This window comes from Nipponia nippon, unplaced genomic scaffold (genome assembly GCF_047370975.1).
Source record: "Nipponia nippon isolate SJK-2023a ecotype South Korea unplaced genomic scaffold, ASM4737097v1 scaffold_37, whole genome shotgun sequence".
Classification (NCBI taxonomy): Eukaryota; Metazoa; Chordata; class Aves; order Pelecaniformes; family Threskiornithidae; genus Nipponia; species Nipponia nippon.
This window is the reverse complement of record NW_028262355.1, coordinates 3,078,615-3,099,475: the sequence shown is the minus strand read 5'-3', so window position 1 is coordinate 3,099,475 and position 20,861 is coordinate 3,078,615. Positions and strand designations below refer to the sequence as shown.

Here is a 20,861-nt window from a genome sequence, read left to right as displayed (position 1 = left end):
GAATGTAGCTGGATAGAAGACACCATACAAAACATCAAGTACTTCTTTCTCTATATTAACAAGTATTAACTTATCAAGAATACTCAAGATACTTATATAAGTTCTTCTAAAATTTATCTCAGAAATATTTTGCTTCCATGTGTCATCCGATCAATGTATTTGCTTAATCCTTTGTGTAACTGAGAACGTACCTTTCCCAGTGAATATGGAAGGTTTTACTTTCATCCACGCTGAAGTAGATGTGTGCCATTTTACAAAAAGAATTTAATCTCTCCTGAATGACTCCAAGATCATCCTCTTCTTTAGCCGGCTCTGAACCTACTTACCAACTCCTAAATTGCTCGTACTCACAGATTAGGTAAGAGGAAAAGAAGGGATGTCAGAAACAAATGGATATGAAAAAGAACAAAACACAAGGGTGGAAAGAGACTGAAAAAAAACACCCCGATAATTATTTTTTTCTGGAATGAGGCTGCAAGAGCGATAGATGGTATTTAGGCATGATAAAGGAAGTTCTAACTGTTGGTTCAGTCACCGATTTAACAGGGGCACACTCTGGTGAGGTGGACTGCGGCCTCGGCGACACAACGCTGACACCCGCCGCTGCCCTGTGATGCTGGGCGCTGGCAAACACACGCCCGTATTTCTCACCTTTATAAATTTGACCCTCTGCGAAGCAGCGGCCGCATCGCTAACAACTTTCGCCACTGCCAGCTCGCACACTCGCGGGCGTGAGTGCCACCAGAAGTTTGCTCTGCTCGCTTCCACAGAAGGTTGGTCTCCTATGTTGCGAGAAACGGGATCATTTTTTCCTGCAGGGTCCCCGACTACTCTAAAAACGCCCAGATAGAGCCTGTGTAAGTGGGATCTTTGCTAAGGAAGCCATATCGAGGGAAAAGAACAGATTATTTACCCTCCAACCCCCTGCAGACTGTTAATCGCACGCGGCCGCGCAAAAGGCCGCAGCACAGGAGCGACCGCGGGGCCGCGCGCGGGCCCCCTCAGCCCCCGCCGCCGGTGGACGCCGCCGCCCGCGGCCGCTCCCGCAGCCGCTCCCACCGCCGCGGCCCCGCGGGCACCCTGAGGGGACGGGGAGCGGCCCGGGCAGCGCCGCTCCCCCGGCGGCTGGCACGGCCCCGCCAGCAGCCCGACCCCCAGCAGTCCGGGGCTCTGCGGGACCCCTCCGCTCCCACCCAAGGGCCGTCCCGCGGGGCCGCGGCAGCGTGGGCCCCCCGGGCTGGAGAGCGGAGGCCCCCGCCCCCCCCCGGCGCGGGAGGAGGCGGAGGCCCGGCCCCGCCCGCCGCACGCAGCAGCGGCGCCCGCCCACTGCCCCTCAGAAGCGCCACGGCCCCCCCCGCCGCCCCGCCGGCGCCCCCGCGGGCGGTGGGCTGGGGGCGAGGCCCAGCTGCCGGCGTCGCAGGGCCGCCCCCGTCCGCCGCGGCCCGGCCCGGCTGCGGCACCGCCCCGCCCTTCGCCCGCCCCCGCGCTCGGCCAATCGGGCGGCGCCCTGTTGGCTGTGTCCGGCGCCCGGCGGCACGGTGCAAGATGGCGGCGCGCGCGCAGCGGGGTGGCCCGGCGGCGGCCCTCCTTGCCGCTGCCCTGCTCGCCCTCGGCCGCCTGCCGCTCGCCCTCGGGCAGGCGGCGGCGGCGGCGGCGGACGGCTCGGCGGCGGCTCTGCCGCACCGCCGCTTTGAGTACAAGTACAGCTTCAAGGGGCCGCACCTGGTGCAGGCGGATGGGACGGTGCCGTTCTGGGTGCACACGGGCAGTAAGTGCGGGCGGGGGGCGGCGGCGGCGTGCGAGGGGGGCCGGGCCGGGCCGGGCCGCGCCATGGTCCTGCCGTGTGGGCAGCTGCGGCCGGCCCCGCGGGGGGCGCGTAATCCTTGTTACTGGAGCAAAAGGTGCGGGAAGGGGCCGCCACAGGCCGGGGCCGGGGCCGGCGGGACCGGTCAGCCTCGGCTGGGTGCCGGGGGCCGTCAAGGCACCGGGTGAAAGCGGCGGGAGCGCTTGCGGCCGGCAGCGGCCGAAAGGGAGAGGAGCCGGAGCGGCCGCCCCCCCCGCCCCGGCCCCCCGCGGCGGCCGCCCCCCTCGGCGGAGCCCTGCGGCGGGCGGGGCGGGCCGGGAGCGCCCCCGGGGCCCTGCCCGCCGGCTTCTACGTGGCTCCACGGGGAGAGAGGAGAGGGACCGGCGGCGGAGCGTGTGCGGGTCCTCCCCCGGCTCTGTGGCACCCGCTCCGAGTTCCCCGCGGCCTTGCGTGCGCTGCGGTAGCGCTGTTGCCGCGAGGAGGGGACTGCGGGCGGCACGGAGCCCCGCGCTGTGGTGCCGTGTGCCTCGGCCGGAGCGAGCGTCGGCCTCGCGCCTCTGCGGCGCGGCTGCGGCGGGCCCTGTGCCCCTGTGCGGCGAGGAGTCCCCGGGCGTTGCACATTACAGGAGCTTGAGGTGGAAACTGTGCCTTGGCAAATGCGACTTTATTGAACGTAGCGTATGCAGTTCATGTATCTTCTGCAGTACGGGTTAAGGGTTTGATCGTAGGCATCTAGTCTGCTGTAAGTCCCCCCGCCTCGAGAGATGTGTGGGTATTTACTGTACGTAAGGGTCTGCCTTAATATAGTTCCTCTGCAGTAGCTTCTGCTGTGTTTTTATTTTTTGGCAGACTTTAATTTGGTTTATTTTGGTTAATTCATGAGTGTTAATTTTTGACTCTTATTTGACATTATGCTACAAGTGACATGAAGGAAACTATCTGTAGATGAGCTTTTTTTACACAGATAATCACAAAAATAAATGTTTATTATTTAATACAAGTGAATGAATCTGTCTTTCTAAATATATGCCTATTCTTTTCAACTACTAAGCCAGAAAATCAGAACATCTGTTTTTAAAAAGCAGAACAGAAATCTGTGATTTGTGAAAAGTCATGTGGGATACAGCAGAAACCTAAACCTGATTTTTAATTAATTTAGTACTTGCCTTAACAGCAAGACCAGGGTTCTATTTTAGTTGTGTGTTGTGGTCCCAAATGGAAGGTGATTCAGTCTTCTGTAACGCACTAGTAATCAAGTTGTTGAAAGTAGAGGTGTGGGGGTTTGGTTTGTTTCTTCCCCTCTCAAGAGGTTGAGTACTCCGCTAAAAAGTTATCTTGAAAACTGTTCTCTAGTTGAGGAGACCAGAAAATTTTGTGAATTCAGAGGATTTGTTAATTGGCTGGTTAAGCACTTGCAATACTTTTTCTTCCATATACTCAGTGTTGGTTCCTTTCCCTTCTAGATGCCATACCAAGTGCAGATCAGATTCGTATAACAACATCTTTGAAAAGCCAAAGAGGATCAGTGTGGACAAAAAACAAGTCAGTATTTGAATATTGGGAAGTTGAAGTGACCTTTCGAGTTACAGGAAGAGGCCGCATTGGAGCTGATGGATTGGTATTAAGAATTTGATCTAACTGGAAAAAAAAATAGTTGTGCTTTAAATGGTGAATCTTGACTTATGACTCTTATGTGCTTCCTGTAATAGGCCATCTGGTTTACAGAAGAGCAAGGCTTGGAAGGTCCTGTTTTTGGGGCAGCTGATAAATGGAATGGTGTTGGAATTTTCTTTGATTCGTTTGACAATGATGGAAAGGTTAGTCAGAAGCAAACTCTTCTAGCAAAGATTATTAATTAATTTCCTGCCTGTTTTGTACATATAACTTTGTGGAAAAAAATAGAATGTTATTTTCCTACTCTCTCCCCCTTCACTTCAAAGGAATAAATTAAAATAGTCAAGTTCCCCTTATAGATTTTTTTACTAGACTTTCACGCATTTTTTTTTTCTTTTTAAGCTTGAAATTTGAAGCATAACACACAATGAATCTCCACTGAACATTGGTTCATGTGTTAGGTTTGGAGGGAAAATGCCATGTACATATGTACAAGCTAAAATTTGGAATGTCCATGCACAATTTGAAATGTTGATATATCTCAAGATGTGTGCTTTGGAAGAGGCATATTGTACCACAGTATGATACTGTGGAAACACAAATTTCTATGTCTCCCTTCAGAGGTGCTCTTTTTCTTGCAACAAATCTGCCTTGAGCAGTTTGGCAGCAAGAATTCTGTAGCAGATGCGGGTGACAGTTGCTGTTTTGAATTTCCCGTTTTCCAGTCCAGAATGATCCTGGGAAACTTTAACAATGCATAGTGGGTCTGCTTTGCTTTTTTTGCTTTTCCTGCACTACTTTGGCTTGCTTTTAGATGTTTTAGATATATTTTTGTAGGTGTACAAGGTTTTTTTTTCCTACAGATGGCTTTTGATACACAGCAAAGTTCATCATGTATAAAAGTTGAAAGACTGAAGGTGACGTTTATGTTTCTGATCTTCAAAGACAAGGCATAGAATTAGAGTATTGCTCAACTTCTTAAGAACTTTTAAATCCTTTTTTTTCCCCCCCTTTTTTTTCTGACTTCTGGCATGAATATGGACACTGGTGTAGTTTAGCTGGCTGAAGATGCCATCTATCAAAAATTGCACGTGCACAACACTGTTTGCCAGAACTTTGTGGTGTGAAACCCTTTTTTTAGAAAGTGATGATGTGTCACTTCTAGTCAAAACAAAAGTCTTCGTCATGCCTTTATTGGTCTGACATGTCTTAAATACTGGAGTTTGTAAGACTTTTTTTAATGACAACCTGTTACTTTCTTCAGTCCTAGTATGGAGAAATTCTTCTTGGTGCTGTTTTAGTGTGTTCACTGGAAGATGTTGTGCTGTAACTGTTCCTCAGCCTAATATGCTAGCATCCAGAAGTCGACTTCATCTAGTACTGCCAACTCAAAAGCACCTTGATTTAAAAACTGCAAAGCCTTTTTTCTCCTCCTTCTAAGGCTGTAGGTTATAATAGAGTTGAATTTTTATTTCTCTGTGGAAGTAGTGACGAGCTTTTTAAAAAGAGAAATAAATTTCATGGCCCTGAACACCTGAACCACACCAAATGTCGCAAGAGCTTACAGCACATCTTCCTCCTGACCTTTGGAGACAAAAAATTGAGAAGTTATTCCCCACTATCTTTCAAGTTTTTGAGTGTGCTTGCATCCAGACAAGATCCCCAGCAGAAATTGGACTGCCCATCGACCATTAACATTGAATACTTTTGTTAGTAGCTGTCTACTGTACTCTAAAATAGATTAGACTTGGGTTGCATTCACGTGTGCTTTGAAATTTAACTGTTTGTACACGCTTTGTGCAGAATATATGCAAGTATGCTATGAACTAATTCAATATTGCTGTTGTTAAAGTGAAATAAACAGTAAGAAGATGACATTAAAGTATTCCAGTGGTACTGAGCTGGTAATACTGATGTTGAAGCAATTAAGCTGACCAAACTCCATTGCTGAGAAGTAGAAACACTGGTGTATTTCTGTATACCAGTGGACTGTTTTGTTGTTGCAAGCTGTGTGATGAAGGAAAGGAAACAGATAGTTTGGTTTTAGTGTTGTTTGTTTTTTTTTTTAAGACAAAGGACCACCCTACCCCACCACTGTGAATTGAGAAGGACATTATTTTGTGAATTCTTGAAATTTGAGTCTTGTTTTCTTTTCTTAAGAGCTGGTAATCTGTCTAGTGGGACAGCATATTCCTTTATGTTATGGTTTAATCCCAGTAGGCAGCTAAGCATCACACAGTCGCTTGCTCACTCCCCCATGTTGGGGTGGGGGAGAGAATCGGAAGGGTAAAAGTGAGAAAACTCATGGGTTGACATAAAGACAGTTTAATAGGTAAACCAAAAGCTGCGTGCTCAAGCAAAGCAAACCAAGGAATTAATTCACTCCTTCCCATCAGCAGGCAGGTGTTCAGCCATCTGCAGGCAAGCAGGGCTCCATCATGCACAGCGATGACTTGGGAAGACAAATGCCATAACTCTGAATGCCCCCCATTCCTCCTTGCCCCAGCTTTTGTTGCTGAGCGTGATGCCATATGATCTGGGGTATCCTTGGGTCAGTTGGGGTCAGCTGTCCCAGAACTCCTTGTGCCCTCCAGCCTGCTCACTGGTGGGTGACTGTGAGAAGCAGAAAAGGCCTTGAGGCTGTGTAAGCAATAACTAAAACATCCCTGAGTTATCAACACTGTTCTCATCATAAATCAAAAACATAGCCCCATACAAGCTACTACGAAGAAATTTAACTCTATCCCAGCCAAAACCAGTACACTTTAGGAGATGGTGCATTGAAATGTTGAAGGGGGAGGGAAGATTAACTCTGAAATCTTGTGCTTTTGTAAAAACTGGAGTTCACTTCATAAACTCCTGGAGGCAACCGGAATAGCACTGTAGATCTGTTCTGCCATTATCGTTTTAGCTTGTTCTCGTCCCCTAGCAATTTAAATAACTGGGGATGTGTTCAGTAGACTTTGTTTAGTCTCTGACAGATAGCTCCTGAGGTTTTTCTAATGACTGTGACAAGAGTAGTAGGATGTCAACGTAGTGTCTGTTTGGATGTTTTTCCCAGTGTTATGTAGCCAAAGTTGGATGTACTAAGTCATCTGTTAGTTTTAAAATCTCTGTCTTCACTACATATGAATTTGTCGTATCTGTGGCTTTTATATTTCTGTGTATGTGAAAAGATGGTAATTGGTAGTATATCCAGGAACTTAATTTGTGTGGGGTTTTTTTACCCCTAACTATGCAAAGAATGTAGCAGTCTCTTGCAAAGCATGCAGCATGACACAGTGCTACTCAGTCATTTTGCTTAGGTAATCCTGAAGTACAGAAAGAATAAAACCACCTGTGGTGTATCTGTAGTGTAATGACTCTAGGTGCTTTATTGCAGAAAAGTAACATCACTGATAGCCTATGTTTCACTTCGAATTAAACTATTCTGTTTGTTTGCTATTTCTTTTTCTAGAAAAACAATCCTGGAGTGATTGTTGTAGGCAACAATGGAAAACTTCTGTATGACCATCAGAAGTAAGTTTATTTTCAGCGTTAATGACAAATGTTTGCTTTTGAATGATGAAATGTTGCGCGAAACTCTTTGAGAAACATAAAGGTTTCTTTCATATGAAACTTTGTTGTTTCCTTTACATTTGAGGTTTTCTGTTTGTTAAAACACTGTTTTGGCAGTAACAACACAGAAATTGGCAACTGACTGATATTTAAATGGAATATGTCCTTTGGGATGGGTGAACTCAGATACGGAGGTACAGACTTTTTTACCTCTTCATTGCTGATGGATATCGTCCACACACAGCTAATAACTGACAAAAGTGACTAACTGAAAGCTAATTGCCTGCTATTAAATTAATTGGTTTAATTTTGATTTCTGATTGTTTATTGTCAACAGCACAATCGACATCTTTTTGGATTCTCTGACAAGAGAGGTGTCTAGCTTAGTTGGTGCAGTCCCGACTATAGCTTATTTCCATCTCGGTTCACAGCTGCAGGAGTATATCTTAGAAGCAGATGGATTTCCCCATTACTGCATTCTGTCTATGTTGTGTCCTGTGTAAAGCACCTAGTACTGTTGATCCCAGACTTCAGAAAAGCTCAGTACAGTTGTGTGGCAGCTTTTGAAAAACTTGCATATTGAAAAACTATCATGATGTTGCTTAGTGATACATTGATGCTTTTTTGTCTTAACTGATAAATCATAAGATATAGTTTGATGCAAGTTGTCTTCTTGCATAGTGATGGTTCCACGCAAGCATTGGCGTCCTGTCAGAGGGACTTTCGTAACAAGCCCTACCCTGTTCGAGTAAAGATAACATACTACCAAAAAACATTGACTGTAAGTACTCTGAAATAACATAATTACTCACATTTCTTAGCTTTTTAAGTGTGAGATTGTTGCAACTATTTGAACACCCAAAGACCCCATATGTTAATTCCAGTATTCTTGAAAATGTTGATCTTGGTAGCAGAAGTTGAAAGGAGGTGCAGTATGTTCAAGCGCTAGACAAGTTTTTAGCTACATTAGTGCATCTGTAGTCTCCTGAGCTGACTCAGCAGGTACTGCTGATTTTTCTGTTATTACTTAGGAGTTAGTCATGCTAACGTACTCTTATGTGCTCAGACCCTTCTGTTGTCTTTGACTTGCCTGTAGAGGTGTCCCAAAGCCACCATCTGTTCCTCAGCTTCCAAGTGCTTGAGCAGCTCCTTAATTTGAACAGTATTTCTCAAGCTGATCTGAGAGCTGCAGAGGGTTTTGTAGCTGATTGTAAGAGGTTCTTGAAATGTCACTAAAAAACCGAAGCTCGCTCTTTGACAGTAGATTTCAATTTGCTACTTCAGGCTTCCCACCTCCAAGAAATAGTGAGGCTTTGAAGATTAAAGGCAATAGAAAACTACTGGTATAAGGGAGTCTTCAAGACTTCTTAAATACTATTCAGATGACTGTGAATTCCTTATCAAGCAGGAGAGAAAGATACTAATGTGGTGTCAGGTTGCAACAGCTATGAGTGTGTGTTTCTTGGCTTCTGATTTCTTCTGAAAAGGTGCTACTCGTCGGTATTAGCCATAAAACACACAGCTGTCATTTTGTAGTAAAAGTTTCTCTAAAAGTAAACATGAATGCACCTAAAAGGGGGTGGACCTTGTACTGTGTTGTAATAGTAAAAGCTGTCTGTAACTCTTGAATGAAAATTAAATTTCAGACTCCAAGGCTGCTCTCTTTTTTAATGCGCCTGGTCCCTGATGCCTTATCTAGGAACTCTTCTGGCCCAAATGTTGCTGCTAATCTTAGAAGTTCTGCAAATGCATCTGTGGAGGAAGAGAGAATCTCTCTAAGCTTAGAATCAACCTAAGAACAGTAAGGGATGACCCTTCTAGATCAGACCAGAAATTTGTGTTGCCCAGAACCTTATCGGGATGTGTACTTTTGATAGACTGTCCTTTAATGATCCCTGAGTCAGAGATTTCTTGAACCAGAGGTGATATTATTACGCCATGATCAGTTTTATAATAGACTAGAATAATTCCATTTGGAAGGGACCTACAACGATCATCTAGTCCAACCGCTTGGCCACTTCAGGCCTGACCAAATGTTAAAACATACTATTAAAGGCATTGTCCAAATGCCTCTTAAACACTGACAGCCATGGGGCATCGACCACCTCTCTAGGAAGCCTCTTCCAGTGTTTGACCACACTCTTGGTAAAGAAATGCTTCATGTCCAGTCTAAACCTCCCCTGGTGCAGCTTTGAACCATTCCCCCACGTCCTATCACTGAATCCCAGGAAGAAGAGATCAGCACTTCCCTCCCCACGTCCCCTCCTCAGGAAGCTGCAGAGAGCCATGAGGTCACCCCTCAGCCTCCTTTTCTCCAAATGAAACAAACCGGGAGTCCTCAGCTGCTCCTCAGAGGACATGCCTTCCAGCCCTGTCACCAGCTTTGTTGCCCTTCTTGGCATTCGAGTACCTTAACATCCTTTTTAAAATTGTGGGGCCCACAGTACTCAGGGTGAGGCTGCACCAACACTAAATACAGTGGGATAATCACCTCTCTTGACTGGCTGGTTATACTATGTTTAATGCACCCCAGGATGCGGTTTGCCCTCTGGGCTGCCAGGGCACAGTGCTGACTCATATCGAGCCTACCATCAACCAGCACCCCCAGATCCCTTTCTGCAGGGCTGCTTTCCAGCCACTCCTTTCCCAATTTATACTTGTGTCCAGCATTACTTCGTCCCAGGTGCAGAATCCAACATTTGTTCTTGTCTAATTTCATGCTGTTGATGATTGCCCAATGCTCCAGTCTATCTAGGTCCCTCTGCAAGGCCTCTTGTCCCTTGGGTCAACGGCACCTCATGGTTTAGCATCGTCAGCAAACTTACTAAGGGTGCGTTCAACTGCTGCATGCAGATCATTGATAAAAGTGGTGAATGGCACTGGCCTTAGGATTGAGCCCTGAGGAACGCCACTGGTGACCGGTCGCCAGCCAGATGTAGCCGCGTTCACTGCAGCCCTTTGAGCCCTGCCATTCAGGCAGTTCTTCACCCAGTGCGCTGTGAACCTGCTCATCTCACAGTTGGACAGCTTGTTCAGGAGGATGCTGTGAGGGACAGTATCAAAAGCCTTACTGAAATCCAGAAGAACTACGTCCACCATCTTCCCTTCATCCACTAGGTGGATGACCTTATGGTAGGATATCAAATTAGTTAGACAGGGCTTTCCCTTTGTGAACCCATGTTGACTGTGTGTGATGATTGCATTGTTCTTTAGATGCCTTTCAGGAGCACCCAGTATGATCTTCTCCATCATTTTTCCAGGCACTGAGGTTAGACTAACAGGTCCATAGTTTCCTGGATCTTCCCTCATGCTCTTCTTGTAAATTGGAATAATGTTGGCTAGCTTCCAGTCAGTGGGGACCTCCCCAGACTCCCAAGACCTTTGGTAGATGATTGAGAGGGGTCCTGCTGTAATGTCCACTAGCTCCTTCAGTACTCTGGGATGAATCCCATCCGGGCCCATGGGCTTGTGAACATTCAGCTGATAGAGCTGGTCCCTTAAAACTTCAGTGTCCACAAATGGGAAGTCACTGCTCCCACAGCCGTGGTCTTCCAGCTCAGACAACTGGGCAGCCCAAGGTCTATCAGTATTAGTACAGACTAAGGCAAGAAAAGAGTTGAATGCCTCTGTCTTTTCTTCATCCCTATTTGTCAGGTGACCATCTTCAACAAGTGTTGGTCCAATGTTTTCCTTGGACCTCCTCTTGCTATTAACATACTTAAAAAAAGTATGTTAATACTTTTTGTTGTCGGACACAACACTGGCTGGTTTCAGCTCTTGTTGAGCTTTGGCCTTTTGTGTCTTCTCCCTGCATATGTGAACCACAGCTCTGTAATCTTCCTGCGAAGCCTGACCTTGCTTCCAGAGATCACACAGTTCTTTTTCCTCTTGAGTTCCAAGAGGAGTTCCCTGTTCAGCCAAGCTGGTTGTCTGCCCTGCTTGCTTGACTTTTGACACAATGAGGTTGCCTGCTCCTATGCAAGGTTCTCCTAAAAAAGTGGTTCTTAAAAACTGACCAACACTCGTGGACCCCTAAGCCCTCAAAAGCAGTTTCTCGGGGAACACTGGTAACTAGCTTAAAGTTTGCTTTCTTGAAATCCAGGGTAGCAACTCTGCTGACCTTTTTTTTCCTCATTACACCAAGAATTTTTAAATCTACCATTTTGTGATCACTGTGGCCAAAACAACCACCTACCATCACACCTCCCACAAGTCCTCCTCTATTCACAAACACGTTTAGGAGGAAATCTTTCCTAAGTTGGCTCACTGAGTACTTGTGCTGAGAAATTATCTTCATCTTCAGAAATTTCCCAGACTTGCTTGTCACAGCAGTATGGTATTCCCAGTTGATGTCTGGAAAGTTGAAATCTCCCATAAAGACAAGGACTACTGATCCAGAGATAATAACTCATCCAGAGAGAATAACTCATCAGTGCTGTCATCCTGGCTGGGTGATCAATAGTGGATGCCCACAACGACATCTGCTTTGTTTTCCATCCCCCTAATCCTCACCCAGAGGCTCTCAACGACATCATCTCTAACTGTAAGGGCTGTACAGTCAAACCTTTCCATTACATACAGTGCGATGCCTCCACCTTGCCTGCCCTGCCTATTCCTCCTCAACAGCCTATAGCCCTCCATCCCAGCACTCCAATTGTGGGACTCATTTGACCAAGTCTCACTGATACCAGTGACGACATAGCTCTGGGAACGGACCAATGCTTCCAGTTCATCCTGTTTTGTTTCTTTTACTGTGTGTGTTGGTGTACAAGCATTTCAGATGTGCTCCTAAACCCTCAGTGCTCCCTGGAGCAGCGTAAATGCTCCCATTAGCATCCTCAGGTGGTGCCGTGCCATCCCTTGGCTTACCTTGATCTCTCCTGATGGTATCTCTTCCCCCCATGTGTTCCTTTCCATGCACTAATTTGTCTGGCTGCTTCTTATAACTGAAATGAATACATTTTTATGTGTGTCTGAATTCTATGTGGTATGTCCTCTTAGGTGATGAATAGAAAATGTTGAATTTTGTTCATGCTGAACTTTGAATCAGGCCTTTTCTTCCTTTTTAAAATAGAAAGCTTATGCATTTTCTTTGTAAAAAGTGTCTTTCAGAAAAGAAATAGGTTTTCGTTTCTAGTATCAGCTGCTGAATTACCTGCTAAGTTGTATTTGTTACTATTGCTGTAAACTGACAAAGCAATTAACACAAATAGCTTTATGTGGTAAAAATTGCAAGTGTTTATCCTTTTAGGTATTAATTAACAATGGCTTCACTCCGGATAAAGAAGACTATGAATTTTGTGTGAAAGTGGAAGATATGGTGTTGCCATCACAAGGATATTTTGGAATATCTGCAGCAACAGGGGGTCTTGCAGGTAGCAAATGTTAGAAATTGTGACAAATTGTGTGGGGCCTTGCAGGGTTTGCAAGAGTGTGTGGTGTTTTTTTGTTTTGTTTTGTTTTTTACTGATAGTGTTGATCCATTATACCACTTTTTGACCATGATAATGTAATTAGTCCTCTCCTATTCCCAAATTACTTTATATGCTTAGGCCTTTTCCTGGCTAGAGCAGAAGGACTTTCAGTTTGTCCTGACAAAGACAATGTGCAGTCTCATTTCCTACTGCCTAAACTCTTGGGAGGACTTCGGGAGGATGCTGTTGCCTGAAGATCCTTTGCAAGTGCAAGGTTGACTTGGGAAATACCAGGATTTGTAATGTGTAGCAGTAGCAATTAACAGTGGTTTTTTGTTTTGTTTGTTGAATACAGATGATCACGATGTCCTGTCTTTTCTGACCTTCCAGTTGACTGAGCCTGGGAAGGAACTAGTAAGCATCTTTATGCATAATTAGTAAAGTATGTTATTGTATATGTATTATATGTAGCACCAGATTATGGCATTTCCTCTGAAATCGTATTTGGCATCCCTGTTTCAGGGTTTTGGCAGGTAGCTGTACTGTCATCTGTTTTAGAAAAATTAGACTAATACTGTAATGTTTCGGTAATATTTTAATTAACATTTTCAAGACCAGAATTCTTGAAGCAACACTGAATCAACAAACATCCTGATGTTAGATCAAAACATGCAGAGAAAACAAACTAAAAAGTACACTTTGTTTGGAAAGTGGACAAATAATCTGTTCTTGCTTTCAACTTCCCATACCTCTAGAACACTAGAAGTAACAGCATCTATCCTTGTAAAACTTGATTTCTTTTTAATCACAGAAAGTACGCATGTATCGGGAGAAAGCTGTGGGTCTCCATAGGAATGTCGGGTTTCTCACTTCAACTTAATATATTAATGTGCTCCACTAATTGTGATATGTCTTCAAATCTGAAATCTGAACAGCCTTGCTGGCGATTAAGTTGTATAGGAGTGGTAGAGAACATGAAAAAAACCTCTCTCCCCCTGTGTGTGTGTCGTCTCCCCCCCATGCTTTGATAATGTTTTAAAGCCAACACCAGATGCAGAAATTCCTCAAAAAGATAAAGAGAAGTATCAAGAAGAGTTTGAACACTTTCAACAAGAATTGGATAAAAAGAAAGAAGAATTTCAAAAGGAACATCCTGATGTGCAAGGACAGCCAGGCAAGTTATTTAAGCAATTTTTTGGTTGTCAAGGAAAACGTTTGCTTTCTGGCATATTCAGAACTAGGGCCTGATACTCTGACTGATCTTACTAAGCTCCTACTGATGTTATTTACTTTATTTAAGAATCTTCCATCTTTTGTTTGTAAAGTGTTTTCTGAAATATAAAGTCCCTTATAAAGTCCCTTTTGTGATGCCTGGCTTGAGAACAAAATGAACGGAAACATGATGGGAACGATGAGAATCTGTATGGAACAGTAGAAGGGAGAGAAGGTCATGGATCCCTCTGTAAAGTGATGATTAAGGAAGCATGGCCTTTTTGGTTATTTGAAAATATATTTGAAAGGTCATCTTCTTGGTCTGTTTCTGCACATTCATAACAAACATTTTTTTTTTTCCCCCCATCTTGTTTTATGGATGGTTATTAAAGATGGGCTAGTGGATGTGCTGGAACATGTGCTTACTTGGAAAAGCTTTTTAATGCTTGGCTAATACTGGATGTGTGTGGAGTTCTGTCAATTTCGGCACCACAGCATTAGCAGGCATTCAGCGTTGGTATTTGGGTTGACTAATAACCAAATTTCCAGCTTGATGTTGTTAACAACTGTGGCCTTTATTTACATTTTAAGTTATTGATAAGAAATTTGACTGGGTAAGGCAGAATTGCCCTTTCCACTATCGATACCACTCATCTGCAGCTCTCAGCAAGCATTGGTTTAAAGATATTTCAGACTGAACAGCATTTTCCCACTGATTTCAAATGATAGTTAATTTAGGAAAATTATAATAATGACTCTTGCCCACTTTTTTGAGTGTTTAGCCAAAGTGCTTTGACTTTGATTGTTCTGCTATGGAACATGGTGGGGGTTTTGTTTGTTCGCTGGGTTGAGTTTTTAAAAAATTTTTTTTTAGAGCTGAACAAAAAAGAATCTGCTTATTTGAAAATATAATGGAAGCCAGTCTATTTCTTAGTTTTGTGGATTGAATTAGCTGTATTTGAACGCACACGTATCAGGAATGTACTGTAGGCATCTAGACCTGAAATTTCAGGTTGTCATCTTTTTTTGCACAGTGATAAGTTACGACTGTTCTAAAGGTCCTACACCATTTTAACTTCATCTGTGTTTTTGAAATATTGTCCAGCCTTCCACTGATAAGAAATAATCTTTTTGCCACAGAGTCTTTTGGACTTTCTTCTTTCTGATGTTGTCGAAGCTGCAGAGGAACTCACTCAAAATGTGCAGTCACTTCTCTATTTCAAGCTACTTTTTAAAGCTTACTTTTTCTAAAAAGTAGCTGTTATTTAATACCTGCAAATATCTTCTGAAGGCTCGTTGGTAATACAATGCTAGCTTATGCAAACATAGCTGCCTCCTAATAACAACAGCGTCCTGTTTCTATTTTATGTTGTACATTACCCAAGTATTGAAATAGGAAGTCTAAGATGGAGTCTCGGTTTGAACGTGTGGTTGTCTCTGTTCAGTTGTTCTGATCCCATTTGGGTAGCCTTTGCCGTGGCAATGGTGATAAATAAATGCCAAATGTATAAAATTATGGGAGAAAAGTATATCCAGTAGAAACTTTAAGGGTGCAAGGGAAGTGATACAATGCAACTTACAAGGAATGCTTCTATGTAAGAACTACCTGTGCTTTTTCCTTATCAGCGGATGATCTCTTTGAAACTGTAAGTGATCGTGAACTGAGGCAAATCTTTGAGGGGCAGAATCGAATTCATCTTGAAATCAAACAGCTTAATAGACAATTGGACATGATTCTGGATGAGCAGAGGAGATACGTCTCTGCAGTCACAGATGAGATTGCTAAAAGAGGAGCTGGTTTTCCAGGTCAACAAGGACAGGTAAATAAAAAAAACCCCACCAAATCCACCGTGATTGGTAGCTCAGCCTAATTTCAGCAGCATGATCGATTTGCTTTTTCCAAGATATGTTGATCTTTTTCTCTCCCTCCCCCACTCCCCGCCAGGTTTCCCAGCAAGAGATTGAGACAGTTGTGAAAACTCAAGAAGAGGTTGTTAGACAAATAAATGAAATAAGGTAAATGCTTCCTAAATGTTAAGGCTGTGTTTTGAATTTTATATTATTTTCCACCTTTTAAATCCTGTTTATTATTTCAGTAGGAGAATATTGAGAAACTTGAACTTTCTCTGTGTCAGTTCCTTAGTGATGACTCTCTACATACATTTAATTTCTATAATAAAGTAAGTTCATGTCCCTAGGGTGGCGAAGCCCCCTAATTTGCCTCTTTTTTTATCATGAGATTCCACTTCAGCAGGTCAGTCCAGTCCCTCTAAAACCAATCAATTTCTCCTAATGTGATAACCTGCCACCTCATGGAAATTTGTTGCTCTGATTTTGGAGTATTGATAACAACATGAGCTTTCGATTTATAGCTAGTGAACCTAAAAAAAAAAGCTGTATTGGAGTATCTTGTCCATATACTCAGTCTACTCCTGATATAATGATTATATGAGCTTATTATATGTTATTATGAATAAAATCTATAATATTATATTTAGATCATAGAATTGTTTAGGTTAAAAAAGACCTTCAAGATCATCAAGTCCAACTGTTAACCCAGCACTGCCAAGTCCACCACTAAACCATGTCCCTAAGCACCACATCTCCCCGGCTTTTAAATACTCCCAGGGGTGGGGACTCAACCCCTGCCCTGGGCAGCCTGGGCCAGGGCCTGACAGCCCTTTCAGTGAAGAAATTTTTCCTGATATCCAACCTAAACCTTCCCTGTCTCAACTTGAGGGCATTTCCTCTAGTCCTATCGCTTGTTCCTGGGGAGAAGAGACCAACTCCCCCCCTGGCCTCCTTTCAGGCCGTTGCAGAGAGCGATGAGGGCTCCCCTCAGCCTCCTCTTCTCCAGGCTGAGCACCCCCAGCTCCCCCAGCCGCTCCTCCCCAGCCTTGTGCTCCAGCCCCTGCCCCAGCCTCGCTGCCCTGCTCTGGCCACGCTCCAGCCCCTCCATGGCCTTCTTGGGGTGAGGGGCCCAGCGCTGAGCACAGCATTCAAGGGGCGGCTTCCCCAGTGCCCAGCACAGGGGGACGATCCCTGCCCTGCTCCTGCTGGCCACACTATTCCTGATACAAGCCAGGGTACTATTGGCCTTGGCCACCTGGGCACACTGTTGGCTCACGTTCAGGCGGCTGTCAACCGACACCCCGAAGCCTATAGCGTTGGATAATATTACATGAGATACGTTTGAGGTTTTGTTTAGTGTAAAGGACCTATAAATTCTGAGTAGTTCTCTACAAATGAAAATGGATGTGCACGTAATAAGAGTTGTTGAGATTTATTGTGTAGTCTTCTAATTATTATTTTTGTTTTTTTAAATTAGCTCACTTCTTTCTTCAATATAGACATATATTTTATCTTTGGTTTTTTTCCTTAATTTTGCTATGACTGCCTAAAGCTCATATATTGATTATTGCTCCATAGTGGTCTGTTAGTGTTACTGATTCGTATATCACAAAAAGTATTTACAGTTTTATGTCAAGTCTTTCAGAATTCCAGTGTGTACAAGCCTTGGAGAGACTTTTTTCTTTTCCATTGTAGATAAACCTTTTTTATCAGTAGGGGTAGTGTTAGGCCTTGAGAGAGCATTGCTTCTCGATGGCAGTTGAAACAACGGCCAGATCTGGAAAATAGTTAATGTCCTCTTTTGTCCTGAACTTTGAAAAATAAGGGGACAAAAAGTGCAGTTTCCACAGCCCTGCACCTGCGAAGGAGTAACTCCATCCATCAGTACAGCCAGGGGACTGATCAGCTGGAGAGCAGTTTTGCAGAAAAGAACTTGGGAATCCTGGTGGACGGAAGTTGGACATTGGACAGCAATGCACCCTTGCAGGAAAGACATCATACAGCAGCATCCCAGGCTGTGTTATGCAGAGCATTGCCAGTGGGTCAAGGGAGATGATTATCCCTCTCTATTCAGCACTGGTGATACGACACCTGGAGTCCTGTGTCCAGTCCTGGGCACCCCAGTACGAGAGAGATAGGGACATACTGGAGGGAGTCAAGTGAAGGATCATGAACGTGATTAAAGGGTTGGAGCATTTGTTGTGCAAGGAGAGGCTGAGGGAGCTAGGATTGTATAGCCTGGAGAAAAGGCTTGGGGGTATCTTATCAATGGGTATAAATACCTGATTTTGGAGGTGGTGAGGGCAGTGGCGACAGAGCCAGACTCTTCTCACTGGTACCCAGTGACAGGATGAAGGGCAACAGGCACAAACTGAAATACAGGAAATTCTGTGTAGACATAAGAAAAGAAACTTATGAGGGTGGTTGAACACTGGAATAGGTTGGTTGCTCAGGAAGGTTTTGCAGTCTCCATCCTTGGAGATACTGGAAACCCAATTGTGACTAAAAATTCCTTGGTTTGTTAGGTGGTAAGACATACTGTCTGACGGCACTTGGGGGGGGGAGCACTCTAATATTAAATTACTGTCACTTGTGTAGTGAAGACAGAAATGTGTTGGTTTTTTTTCACGTGCCAATGTATTGTGTAGACTGTTTTAGTAATCTTGTCCCTATTTCTTGTAGGTTAGAGAAAAATGGGAAAACATTTTTAGAATCTCCTGTGATAGGAGTGCCTGTTTGTTCTTTACGCATGGGCCACGTGTTCTTACTTAAAAAATACTTTTGTTATTCTAAGGGTGTGAATATTTTATGGTCCAATTTTTATTTACTGTGTGAAAACCAGTCCTATCAACTGATATATCAATGTCTTTTGTAGCAAAAGATAGTCACATTCAAGGAGACTTTGACAGTTACAGACCTGTTTTCTTGCCTGGTTGTGTTGTGTGGGAATCTTGGATAACTTTTTGGAATCTTAACTGTGCTACATTAAGACTCCTGGGAGTGTTTTTTTGTTTGGTTGGTTTGGGTTTTTTTGTCAGAGAACTTTCTGCCAGTTAACTTTCCCAGGGAACTTCTGTGTCTGCAGGGACACTTGCAAGTTCCCAAGTGATTAATAATTTCGCTTTTTAAGATGCAGTTTTTAAAATCGATTGAGAGGTACTTTTTCAAACTATGTTACCAAATGAAGTAAAAATCTTATCTTGGAGACGCTATACTGCTAAAATGGATTTGAGAAAATTCCTGTGTTTGATAGGGATGTCTGTGTACTGCTTCTAAGATGTTTTACAATTTCTGTCTTTAGCAAGACTGTCTTTAAGTTCGTTTAACCCTTCATTTATAGTAGTTAATACATTCCTTACCTTGGGCTTAAAAAAAGGAGAAAAACAATTCCTACAATTTGATGTTGTAGCGTATGAGCAGTTGTGGTTTTTTTCCTGTATTAGTTCAAGGGCAGCTCTTGTGATTTATCTAAGTAGGTCAGTTTTTTGTAGAATGAAGATTAGAGTGCTTCCATTTTTGCACTTGTTCTTCCACGAAAGCTTTTATGTTAATATTCTTGACAAATCTTTATACCTTGCAAGTCAATTAGATTTTCTTGTTAACGTTGGCAGCCTGCCCTTTTAGTGACTACTTATTAGGTATGAGTTTGCGTAACATCATCTTAATATTTTTCTTAGATTAAAGAAATGCTTTATTTATAGATAGAAATGAACAGCCCGCTGTTGCATTGCTGGTCATCCCGGAGGAAAAGGACTTACTGTCTAAGTAATTTTCTTGTCAAGATTTGTGGATTTCTTAATCGTCTGATTACGGAAGAATCTTGCATGTTCATACAATAGAAAATGTCAGCATGGTATTGTTCATGCAAAAGTAAATGTACAATAAATTTGATGCAGACCATGTCCATTTAGGGAAGTTATTTTGCTTTTAACAAACCGTGGATCAGTCTGGGGGATGGTGGGCGTGCAGATTTCTGTTAATTATGTAGGGATGGTGGTACTAGGAGGGAGAGGAACAGAATGAGTGTCACACATGTTCTAGCACTGAAAGTAGTGGGGCAAGGTAAACAATGTGATGGATGTGGATAGACAGAATTACTATCAGCATTTATTAGGCCGTGGTCATGATGGTGGTTGCATGGGTTTGCATGGGTTATTTAAGAAAAAAATCTTCCGGTGAAAAGTTTACTTCTAAAATAGGTTATTATAACATTAATTCAAAGTACAGGTAAATATTAATCAATTTACTTTAAATAATCTATACAATGACAATACAAAAATAGAAAATAATTTCTGGATAATGTATATGCTAATTTAAGTTAGGACAGATGAGGGTTTTTTTGCATTCATTTTGTATGTATAAGTTCCAAACCAGAAATGTAGAATGAGAGAAGGTGAGAGCTTCTTTGATTAGTTTTGTTTGCAGTGGCTGGCTTTTGGTAACTCCTTTTGATAACTTTGCAATATTAAAAATGAGTTTATTGAGGTAAGCATTGAGAGTTTTGCAGAAGTCCATGGCTAACTTCATCTGGCCTAGAGTGTAGTACGTTACCTGGAATAACTGGAAATGTAGCTGTGGAAAGTGATGGATCTTCTAACATGTGCTGGAAGTGGGATTGAGCTTTTACAAAGACGACAGGAAAGGGTGAATTCTTGGATCTTTTTGTTACTGGAAGTGAAAAGAATTTTTTTGGGTTATGTGGAAAGTATGCAGAATACTGGTAGTCTAGTACGTTAAGTTGACTTTTGTGTTAAAGTGATATTTTTAAGAAAAACAGGTAGTCTTCAGTTTGAAGAAAAGTATATTGTTAATCCAGCATTTAGTAGGGGCTGTAATTACTAAATGGCTCTTTGATCAAGTGGCGTATCTGCAATTTGATATAATTGTGTAGATTAATTTAGTGTGTGGCTTTGACTTAGTAGCTGCTTCAAGTAGTTTAAACATGCTGCATAGTTCTTATAATGGAGTGAAAGCTGCTGTAACGCTAATATAGCATACCTATGCTTGCAATTTTTACTCCTGGAGAGTTGTCATAGTGCCTTTGAATAGATATGTACCTTACTAGTTTTTTCTTTTCTCCTGTTTTATTTTATTTTTAGTTCTGTGGGTTTTGAGTTTTAATGGCAGGAAGAACAACTGATGCAAAGCTAAAAGATAGGCAACATCTTCATGAAGACTATTCGTAAACATTTAAGTTTTGATGCTTAACTTGCCATTTTCACAATGAATATGAGCCATTTAAAAATCAGTAATATAATTTTGTATAACACTCTAGAAATACGGTTATACATTGTTGTTGCCAGTTTACTCAATGGATAGTATTCAAGCCAGTTCTGTTTTTTGTTTTTTGTTTTTTTTTTTTTTTTTCTTATGTGAAAGTTACAATTGAAAGTGTTCAAGGCCAGGTT

The 20,861-nt window shown here is 43.1% G+C and overlaps 1 protein-coding gene across 2 annotated transcripts in view; it reads left to right on the top strand.

The window, feature by feature from the left end:
* The first annotated feature begins 1,524 nt into the window (after window positions 1-1,524).
* Window positions 1,525-20,861, top strand: part of LOC104020971 (complexin-4) — a 46,913-nt gene continuing 27,576 nt past the window's right edge. For both annotated transcript variants that reach the window (XM_087772766.1, XM_087772764.1), the window contains exons 1-10: window positions 1,525-1,768; window positions 3,268-3,422; window positions 3,514-3,621; window positions 6,876-6,937; window positions 7,658-7,757; window positions 12,228-12,351; window positions 12,746-12,804; window positions 13,432-13,564; window positions 15,229-15,422; window positions 15,548-15,618. In XM_087772766.1, coding sequence (XP_087628892.1) covers window positions 1,546-1,768; window positions 3,268-3,422; window positions 3,514-3,621; window positions 6,876-6,937; window positions 7,658-7,757; window positions 12,228-12,351; window positions 12,746-12,804; window positions 13,432-13,564; window positions 15,229-15,422; window positions 15,548-15,618 — 1,229 coding nt within the window. In that variant the 5' untranslated portion in view covers window positions 1,525-1,545. The remainder of the gene's footprint in view (window positions 1,769-3,267; window positions 3,423-3,513; window positions 3,622-6,875; window positions 6,938-7,657; window positions 7,758-12,227; window positions 12,352-12,745; window positions 12,805-13,431; window positions 13,565-15,228; window positions 15,423-15,547; window positions 15,619-20,861) is intronic.